Raw genomic sequence first — 9,845 nt, forward strand, 5'->3', positions numbered from 1 at the left:
TGGATATAGGGCTTGAGTTTGGCCGTGAACTTGTCAATATCACAATGCCACTCGGTTGGAAAAGTACACAGTTGGTATCAGAGCTACCATTTGGCATAAATGAGTTAGTTTGTGGTACAGTGAGAGCGAGCGTTTAGAGACGAGTGTCTTGGGCGACTTCTTTTGAAATAGTATATATATAATGGGGTAGAGCGAGACGAGTGTCTTGGGCGACTTCTTTTGAAATAGTATATATATAATGGGGTAGAGCGAGACGAAAATTGAACAGGGACGACAATGACACGATAGAATGAGATGGGAAATTGAGCGGGAACAATGATGACTGAGGGAGACAAAAATCTCCAAAATTCCCAAAAATCTCTCATTATTTTTTTACTATAAATCTCTCCAAAGGGTAATGGTAAAATTTGAGAGGTAAAAGTTAAATGGAAGATAGAAAATGGTGAGGAAATGAGAGGGAGGGTTAGAAAATTCAGAGGTTACAGATTGAAATGAATAAACTAGGGCCCATCAACTTACCCTGCTCCTGACAGCACCCAATATTTCCCCTCCATTCACAATTTATGCCCTCTCTATTCTTTTTTTGTGGCTAAAATTATGTAACACGTGAAATCTTTCGTCCACACGTACTAGGAATTTAAAATTAAATTATATACTCAAATTATGCTATACCAATTCTCATATTAAATGGTCGATACTAAACTAAACAAGAATCGATAATCTAGTTCAGTCTATACCTACATCTGTTATCACTGAGTGCACGTCTCGGTCCATGAAATTTTACACAACTCGACTCCCTCGACTCTTTTCCTCCGTTTCTAGGGAACTGTTATTCAAAACTCTATTAAGTCTAAGCACTTGTTTCCTTAAAATAAACAAATCTGTTGATCTCACTTACAAAAAAAAATGATGTCTTAAAAAATTTAAAGATATCTTCTGATGACTTTTCTGTCTTCTATCTTCAACAAAAAAAAAAAAAAAAACTAATTTATAAAAATAATATTATATCCAAATTTCGAAAATAAATCACGAGATTTTTTTAATTTTAAAATACAAATAAAATCTTTAAAAAATATTTTCTAAAAAAAAATAGCACCTTTTTATAAATAATTGTGAATATTTCTCAAAAGTTATTAAAATTTGACGTTACAAATGGCTTAAAATAACTTAAAATATTCAAATAAATTTGATCCATAAAAATTCGAAATTTAGTCTTTACTATTTTACACGTTTTAATATCATGTTTATAATTTAAAAAGATAATAAAAATTTCAATTTCTATTAAATTTGTAATTTAATATTTTAAAATAAAAAATAATATGAACCACGCGTACATTATAAAAATGATATTTTATTAAAGAGATCTATTTTTAAAATGTATTTAAGCTTGGAAACGTTTTTTTTTTAATTATAATTTAAAAAATTATTCCACCCCATCTGGCAACCGTCATTTCCCTCTTTTTTTTAATAATAAAATATCATAAACTTGTTAATGAAGGCAACTTTTATTTAAATTTTATCCATTTCTTTTATTTTTAAATTATAAATGTCCAATCGTATCCATCACCATAAATCGAATCCCATTAATTTAATTAAATTCAGTCATCAAATTGAAATATATTATTACTTTTACATTTTCATATTAAATTATTTTTCTTCTCATATATTTTTTTATTCACCTTTCAATTATATTTTTTTTTCGAAGGAGAATATAGAAAATATGTAAATAAAAAAAAAACATTTTACTTTTTTTTTTTTAGAAATTTATTTAATCCTCTTTTTTTTTTTTAAATGTATATTTATTTACAAACAAAATACAAAGAAATTCTCCCCTATAAATTTATAACTATAATATAGTTTTTGTTTGAGTTGATCTCATCAAAATCGACTCTATTTATGACTAAATTAATATTATTGATGTCACGCACGTTGGTTGGAGAGTGTAACGAACCATTCCATCTAAACGTGTGGAAACCTCTTACTAATAGACGTGTTTTAAAACCGTGAGATTGACGGCGATACATAACGAACAAAAGCGGACAATATCTGCTAGCGGTGAGTCCAAAACTGCAACAGGACAAAACGTGAGTTTAGCCAAAGCAGACAATACCATTCTTAATGATTTCGATCCTTTCAAAATTACTCCCAAACATGTCAGATGAATTTGGGCCGATCGCCCAAAAAAAAAAGAAAAAAAGGGCAACATTTTTTGTGATACAAGAAGAGTGAACACAAAAGCTATTCTTATTCTTTTGAGCCCAACCCATTAGCAACTGTCTGCTTCAAATCAAACATTGTAAAGTCTGCTCCTTTCTGTACTTTCTGTCAGCATAATACAAAAGAAAAATCATTCAACAAAACCGGTGGCATTGAAATTTTGGTCCTAATCCTCTTCAACTTCAATCAATCCTGCTACTGTTACTAACCCAGAAGCCCATTTCGCCTGTTTTTCATGTTTTCTCCTGTTTCTGCCCCCATCGACGGCCCTGATTGATATCAACCAAAATGATGAACACTCCAATTCTGGCCAGGAAACAGTATCAACGACGGCGACGACGACCAAGATTCCATAATCAATCAGTTTTAACCATAATGATTGGTTTCACATCAGATACAAGAAGCTAATCAGGGTGAAAGAGTTGCGCAATGCTCGATGTGCAAACAGGGCACAGGGCATCATGCAGCGATCAATCGCGCGCAGCCCAAGACAGGGCCACACCGTAACTGCATGGAAACAAACCCAAGTGAATTGTTGAAGATAAAGGTACCTTTTTTGTTCTGTAGAGGAACAAGAGTGAGCTCATCCGAGAAGACGTCACTAATAGAATGCATCGCGGTGAGGGTAACCAATGTGATTATGGTTGACAAGATTTGAGGTATGCGGCTGTGGGTGTCCATCATGCACCACTCCATGCATTGAACTCAACCTTTACCATTTACTTACAACAAAATTTCATTTTCAACTGCCTTGAAGAAGACCTCAAAACTCATATTTTCAGTTTCTGGGTCTTAAAAGTGGTGAGATTTTGAAGACCCTATTGGCTAGAAAGTGAAGCTAAATGCTTAAAGTTTAAGGCAAATGGCATGGTGGGTTGCGTGGGTTGCGTGAGTTTGTGGTCTGTATCCGCAAGATTAATAGAATCGATAAGTTTGATTCAAATAAGTACTCGTTTGTGTACTGTCAAACTTGCTTTCAACTTATCGAAAAGAGTATCAGTTGCTAAAGTACATTTCCTGAAAACAGTGCGTCTCGGGAACAAATTCAATAAAAAGACGACAACAAATCAAAAGGGGGAAGGGGAAGAAGAACTGATAATAAGCGAGTGCCTAAAATTGAAATGAAGCGAGTGAGTGAAAGGCCCTCTTCTATTTCTGTTCTCTAATGTCATATCATGCAAATAGCCTCTCTAAACCCTTTAACCGCCCCCCACTGTTTCGCCCCACGACATTTGTTTTTCTGATAGCCAGCTCATTCTTTCTCTCTCTTTTTCTTTTTCCAACCCTTTTCTCCACCAGATCTCTCGGAGTGATCCATGGAGATGCGTGCTTATTGAAACTCTCCGTGGGTTTCTGAAATTTTCTCTTTATTTTTTACCCTTCAAACTTGTTTCCCCAATAACCCATTTCATAGCGAGTGCAAACCCTCTCATTCTCAAATTCTTTTGGGCTTTTCTTTGATTTCGCTTCAATATTCCATCTGGGTTTTCTGAGTTTGCATTGAAAGAAGCGTTTTCTTTAGCGAAAATGGCGAATGGAGTAGAAAGAGAAGTGGGGTTGAGCATTTTTAGCGACGCGGAGCTGAGTGAAATGAGTGGGATTAAACGAAGTGGAGACCATATAGAGGTTACCTGCGGATGTACGAGCCACAGATATGGTGATGCTGTAGGGAGGCTTAGGGTTTTTCTTAATGGTGACCTTGAAATCACCTGCGAGTGCACCCCTGGTTGTCAGGAAGGTCTTTCTCTCTCTCTCTCTCTCTTTCCCTTCTATTCCTAGTTCTGTCTCTCCTCGCTCTTCCTTGGAATGGATGTTTTCTCTTTTGCATGTTAAATGCGCGTATATTAGAGTTTCAGGCGAATCTTTTCTCTTGTCGAGACAATATGGTTTTGGATTTTTATTGCATGTTGGGTTTGTGTAGTAGTATTATTTGTCTGAGTTTTTGTTCAAATGGGGTTTTGGGTTGATGGCCTTGAGTATCAATTGCTTCCATTTGTACCGTTTCTCTGCACACTCTTCCCTTTTCTCTACGTTACACAGCTTGAATGTACGTTGTTTTGTCTGACCCAATGAAGTAGCTTGCTACTCGAACATGGCGCTGCGGCTGTTTTGGTTTTGAGCGCTTTATCTCTTTAGCTCACGCATTGTTTTGCTTGTTTACTGTGTTCTTCAGTTGATTTCAGCATCTGTTCCTTGTGTTTGGCAGAGTAAGATGTTGTGTGACTTCTAGCCTTCTTGCTTCCATCGTTCTTGACTTCATGTTCGTGAGGATACTTTATTACAGCTTTTGGACTTGGTCTTATATCAGTATATCAGGTGTTCTTAACTTTCCAATTAGAATACAATCCATGCTAAATATATGGAGTTGTAGTAGTGATGTTGCTTTCCCATGTGAATCCTACTGCTGTTGCCTAGCTATTCATAAGCTTGGTCGTTGAGGATATTGTTAGTAATCACGAACCTCCGCAATAGTATGATATTGTACACTTTGAGCATAAGATTGTACACTTTGAGCATAAGCTCTCATGGCTTTGCTTAGGCCTCCAATGGAGATGTATTCCTTACTTATAAACCAATTAGCTCAACAGATATGATGTTCAATTCTGTGAGATTAATGTCAGATTGTTTGTTTCATCTTTATGTCTGAGTGCTTGGTTCTTTTGAGCGTAGTTCCTTAAACGACAGCAGCTGTTTGACCTTAAACTCTGCTTTACATAACGAGGAGGATTCTGTGTGTGTTTATATACTCATATGATGCTGTTTCCATGTGTTCTAAAACAACATTTAAGCTCTTTTATTTGTTTGTTTACCATGGTTTTGGTGATTTGAACACTAGGGAAGCTGACACCAGCTGCATTTGAAAAGCATTCTGGAAGAGAGACAGCTAGAAAATGGAAGAACAATGTCTGGGTCATAGTTAATGGGGAAAAGGTTCCGCTTTATAAGACGGTGTTACTCAAGTACTACAACCAGTCATCAAAGACTGGTAATGGGTCAAGTAGATCCCAAAATGGACGAGTCGTTCATCGCGATGAATTTTTTCGCTGTAGTAGGTGCAGCAAGGAGCGTCGATTCCGTCTTCGGCTGAAGGAAGAATGTCGGGCTTACCATGACGCCTTAGCAGACATGGATTGGAAGTGTTCAGATTGGCCTTATGATAAGTATATCTTTGTTCTAAACTCTTGATATTATTTAATTCATGTTTAAAGAAGAGATAGTACGTTTCCTATATTAGCTCTGCTAGCCATCATAATGATATTGATTAACATTGTTAGAGGTGTAAACTCAGAAATTTATACTGCTGAAAATTTGTATGAGAATACGATCTTTCATGTTCGTGTTAAGTATTCGAGCTAGGAGAAAAGACTTCATTCATACACGTCTCGTTGTTTAGTGATGGCTCTACTGTTAGATATTTTCTGATTCTGCTGATGTTTTATCTTGGTTTGGTTCGAGTCGAGTTATCAAAACTGTTCTCATAATGATAGCATTCCTTTGGACTTGGAATCTTGACGTAGTTTAGGACCTTACAAGTGATGAGATTTGATCCTTAATTCTTTCACTTTAAAATGAGAGGTCTGTCTTCTACTGAAAGGTGACGTATCAGATACGAATCGAGAGCCGTAGCTGCAGCAAAGTAGGAATTTCTTAACTACGTATGGTCCTAGGGAGCAAAACTGAGAACGATTGTTTTAGCCACTATGATGTTGCTGTTATGTCTTAATTACGGGTTATTTAGCGACATTAGTTGTAACAGACCAAACTCACCCCTAGTAGATATTGTCTTCTTTGGATTTTCCCTCCCAAGTTTCCCCTCCCAAGTTTCCCCTCAAGGTTTTTAAAACACATCTGCGAGGGAGAGGTTTCCACACTCTTATAAAGAATGTTTCGCCCCCTCTCCAACCGATGTGAGATATCACAATTCACCCCCCTTCAGGCCCCAGCGTCCTCGCTGACACTCGTTCTCCTCTTCAATCGATGTGGGACCGTGAGATCCCACATCGGTTGAAGAGGGAACGAAACATTTTTTATAAGAGCGTGGAAACCTCTCCCTAGTAGACGGATTTTAAAACCTTGAGGGAAAGCCTAGAAGGAAAAATCCAAGAAGGACAATGTATGCTAGCTATGGGCTTGGAATAACAAAGTACTGGCGGTTTGTATTTTACGTGCAGGTGAATATATTAGACTAGCTTATCTTTTCCTTGAGTTTTGAGTCGGGCAGTATTCAGCTGCCACTTCCCTCTTCTGTTACTGGTTGGATACTCACTTAAGAAGATATGTTTCTTGCATATGCTTATTCCAGAATGAATGGACTTCACTGCAAATCAAAACAGCTGGCCTGTTGCATGAATATATGAACTTGTTGCACACAATTTGTGGTTTTTGTTTAAGATTTGATGTTATAGCTGTATACATGTACACTAACTATACTGTTCTGTTGCTTAGAATAACATGTGATGACGATGAAGAACGAGCAAGTCGCAAGGTTTATAGAGGCTGCACTCGTTCGCCGACTTGTAAGGGGTGCACTTCGTGTGTGTGCTTCGGGTGTGAGACATGCCGTTTCTCAGATTGCAGCTGCCAGACCTGCATTGACTTCACAAGAAATGCAAAAGCTTGAGGCTTTTCTCACTCACATTTTCTTTTCCTATCCTGGATGTTCCCTAGGATTTAATTAAACTTTGAATACCGCCCAGAATTATGTCTGGCATTCAACGGATTTACCTATTATTGATTCCAAAATTTTCAGTCCAATCATTTGCAGAACTACGTAGCTTTAAGGAAAATCGTTTCTGTAATTTCTTGCAGTATCTTTGTTCAAGTAATATGCAGAAATGGAGCCAGGTAGTGATTAAGAAGAGAAAGAAACCTCTTTAAAAGCGATTGAAATACATACTTCATAATTCTCATCCAACCTGGAACGGTGGAGGGTTTTACAAGATAGAGTAAATCAAAATGCAGTACTTGCAGATGTGAAGCCAACCTATATGAAACAACTGAAGGTTCATCTTGGTTGACGCCCACCTCCTCTTCTACCTCTAAAATGAGGTCCACCTCGACCATACGATTTCCTTCCCCGGTTCGAAGATGAGCCTTGGTTGAATTGCTCTGGTGCTACATTTCCTTGGAATGGTACAGGTGGGTGCGGGTTTGAACGATTGAATTGCTGTGTTGGAGGGTGCATGTTTTGATTCTGTCCAAACTGTACTCCACCGGAATGGATTCCTTGTGCCCCTACGGCTGTGAGGGGATTAGGTAGGGCGGATGATGTACCTACAAACCCCGGCGGATATGGAGCTCCAGCAAATGTATTCATCATAGGCATTTGAGGCTGAGGCACCTGCTGTACCGGATTCTGTAATAGCCAGGGCATGCCGTTCATTGGAAGACCGTTGGGAAATAATGGATTCTGCTGCTGCTGCTGCTGAAACTGAAATGGCATTTCTGCTGGCCTAATTCCGTTCATTGCTGGGGGAAAGCAGGGGTTGTACGCTGGAGGAAATGATGGCATAACACCAGGTCCATTGATAAAACGTTGTTCAGAAGCTGAAGGGTTTGGATAACCACCGTGATACACAAACGGCGCCAAAGGAGGGCCAGTGTGCTGATTCTGATTGGAGAATGACTGAGCCATATCCATCTTTACTTGTTGAGGTGCTGGCTGATCAAACTTGCTGCCTTCAGGAACTGTTGCTTGCTGGGGCATGGACTGGCCGTAATTCCTGGACTTGTCATGTTCCTGCGGTGTCTCAAATGTACGCTGACCAAATTTCCTGGCTTTAGCATTGTTTTTCTTCTTCCTAGCATTATTCCTGTTCTCATTAATCTGTTGGTTGTCATTCATACCCCTCTTAGCCAGCTTTTGCATCTTCTTGAACTCAAGCTCTTTCTCATCATCTGAAAACTCGTTGTCGGACACCTCTTCATCGTTCGCTCCAGATGCATCATACCCCTTCTTGTACAGGTCTTTGTTGTTGAGCACATAATCGGCAAACTCCAGAACAAAGGAGACGTGAGTGCCACTACTTATTCCAGTAGGGACTTCACTTTCAGAATTGTATCTTACTGAATAATAAGGATTTTTTACTGGTCCAAAGATCTCGTCTACCAACCCCAATGGGGATCTAGCTACAGTTAGCCACAGGATAGAGCCTTCGTTTAGAGGATTGTGCTTCTCAACACCCTCTACAATGACTTGACTGCCAATTATCTGAAACGTAGAAATAGAACATCAAGTTCATCACAATTCACAAGCTTCTTATGGATAATTTAGTTTCACAAGCAAGGAAACCATGTAATGGGCAGATGTTGATAGAATTGGAGTACTCTTTGATGTATAATTCTATTCAAATTAAGGAACTTACCGACAAAACAACTCCAACAGGAACCATCTGGTGGTGTGGCTGCAGCGTTGCATGCACCTGAGGAACTGGAGGAAGAACCTACAAGGAAGCCAATAAGAAATAATGAACCTATTATTGATCAATTACCCCAAGCAACATCAGCCATGTGTCTCCAAAACTACTTGCAAGCTTAAGGATGAACAAAGAAAACTGACCTTAAGCTCGTTTTTAGAACTAATCGGACCTCCCTCAGGTCCAGCCTCATCTTCTTCGTCTAGTTCCTCACCATCACCATCCCACGCAACCATGTCATCTGCAGAGGCCTCCTTGTCTTCATTGTCAGCGTCACTTATCTCACCTTCTTCAAGTTCACCGATTTCTGTGTGTACATCCGCTTTTACAGAGTTCTCCTCCGTCTCTACATCATCATCGCAGCTGCTGTCGCCGCTACTTGAAGACGATGAACTTTCTTCCTCATCTTTTTCATCATCACTGCTTCCGCTAGAGCTACTACTATCACTAGACGTTGAAGCTGAACTTGTGCCCTCGGACTCAACGTCACTTTCATCATCATCCTCTCGAGAATCCGACTCAATGTTTCCAGTGCTTCCTCCATCAATAACCAAACTAACCTTCGACATCCCTTCCTCAATGATGCAATTCAAATCCGTAGACTTACCACAAGCCTCACCTTCCGCCTGCGCAGTCGGCTGAATTTCACCAACAATTGGAACAGACTTTTCGACTGGTTGATTCACATGGGATTCCGCTTCAGGAAGAATCGATTGTGCATCAGCCATAACAGGAGATGTAAATTCGTCAATCCAGTCGTTTAAGGAATCGTAATCAAGGAAGGAATCGGCAAAGGAGTAATCGACGGGCTTGGAATCAAAAGAGTCAAGCGGAAGCGGCTCCGAGTTCTTAAGCTTAGAAGAAGCGTGAAGGAGGCCGTCAGGCGCAGGCGCAGACGCAGTGGTGGAGTTGGATGAAAGCTCTACCATTGCAGAGCTACAAAATTGGGACTTGATTGAGAGAGAAGAAGCGTAAACATAGCTTTAAGAAGAAGAAAAAGACGGGCAGCGGCAGAACTGTAAATAGCGGTGGCTGTGGATTTGAAGGCGGAGAGCTGGTTTCTTAAACCCTAGTGGACTCTGGAGAAACAGCCCATACCTGAGGTTTTTGAAGCTTTTCCATTTATGCGCCAACTTTCCTTCCCTGTAATACGACGTCGTCTTTTCGCGACCATAATTTTTCCTTTTTAGTTTTTTTTTTTTTTTTTTTTAA

General features: G+C 39.2%; 2 protein-coding genes across 2 annotated transcripts; one reads left to right on the forward strand and one right to left on the reverse strand.

Moving 5' to 3' along the window:
• Positions 1–3,344: 3,344 nt before the first annotated feature.
• Positions 3,345–7,004, forward strand: LOC111451315 (protein ULTRAPETALA 1-like). Its single transcript, XM_023091691.1, has 3 exons — positions 3,345–3,955; positions 5,054–5,378; positions 6,664–7,004. Exons 1-3 carry the CDS (start codon positions 3,745–3,747, stop codon positions 6,836–6,838), a joined length of 711 nt encoding a protein of 236 aa, XP_022947459.1. The 5' UTR covers positions 3,345–3,744; the 3' UTR covers positions 6,839–7,004.
• A 65-nt stretch (positions 7,005–7,069) lies between these two features.
• On the reverse strand, positions 7,070–9,746 carry LOC111451307 (H/ACA ribonucleoprotein complex non-core subunit NAF1). The gene is made up of 3 exons (XM_023091680.1): positions 8,777–9,746; positions 8,583–8,660; positions 7,070–8,428 (listed from the first exon to the last, which is right to left on the reverse strand). Exons 1-3 carry the CDS (start codon positions 9,560–9,562, stop codon positions 7,223–7,225), a joined length of 2,070 nt encoding a protein of 689 aa, XP_022947448.1. The 5' UTR covers positions 9,563–9,746; the 3' UTR covers positions 7,070–7,222.
• Positions 9,747–9,845: the final 99 nt, after the last annotated feature.

This window comes from Cucurbita moschata, unplaced genomic scaffold, assembly GCF_002738365.1.
Source record: "Cucurbita moschata cultivar Rifu unplaced genomic scaffold, Cmos_1.0 Cmo_Scf00013, whole genome shotgun sequence".
Classification (NCBI taxonomy): Eukaryota; Viridiplantae; Streptophyta; class Magnoliopsida; order Cucurbitales; family Cucurbitaceae; genus Cucurbita; species Cucurbita moschata.

Bases quoted from the DNA above. Each gene is read 5' to 3' on its own strand.
- LOC111451315 (XM_023091691.1), top strand. From the start codon at position 3,745: ATGGCGAATGGAGTAGAAAGAGAAGTGGGGTTGAGCATTTTTAGCGAC. The intron at 3,956-5,053 runs GTCTTTCTCTCT...TTTGAACACTAG, and splicing joins CACCCCTGGTTGTCAGGAAG to GGAAGCTGACACCAGCTGCA. The intron at 5,379-6,663 runs GTATATCTTTGT...TCTGTTGCTTAG, and splicing joins TCAGATTGGCCTTATGATAA to AATAACATGTGATGACGATG.
- LOC111451307 (XM_023091680.1), bottom strand. From the start codon at position 9,562: ATGGTAGAGCTTTCATCCAACTCCACCACTGCGTCTGCGCCTGCGCCT. The intron at 8,661-8,776 runs GTCAGTTTTCTT...GCTTCCTTGTAG, and splicing joins GTTCTAAAAACGAGCTTAAG to GTTCTTCCTCCAGTTCCTCA. The intron at 8,429-8,582 runs GTAAGTTCCTTA...TCTACGTTTCAG, and splicing joins CTGTTGGAGTTGTTTTGTCG to ATAATTGGCAGTCAAGTCAT.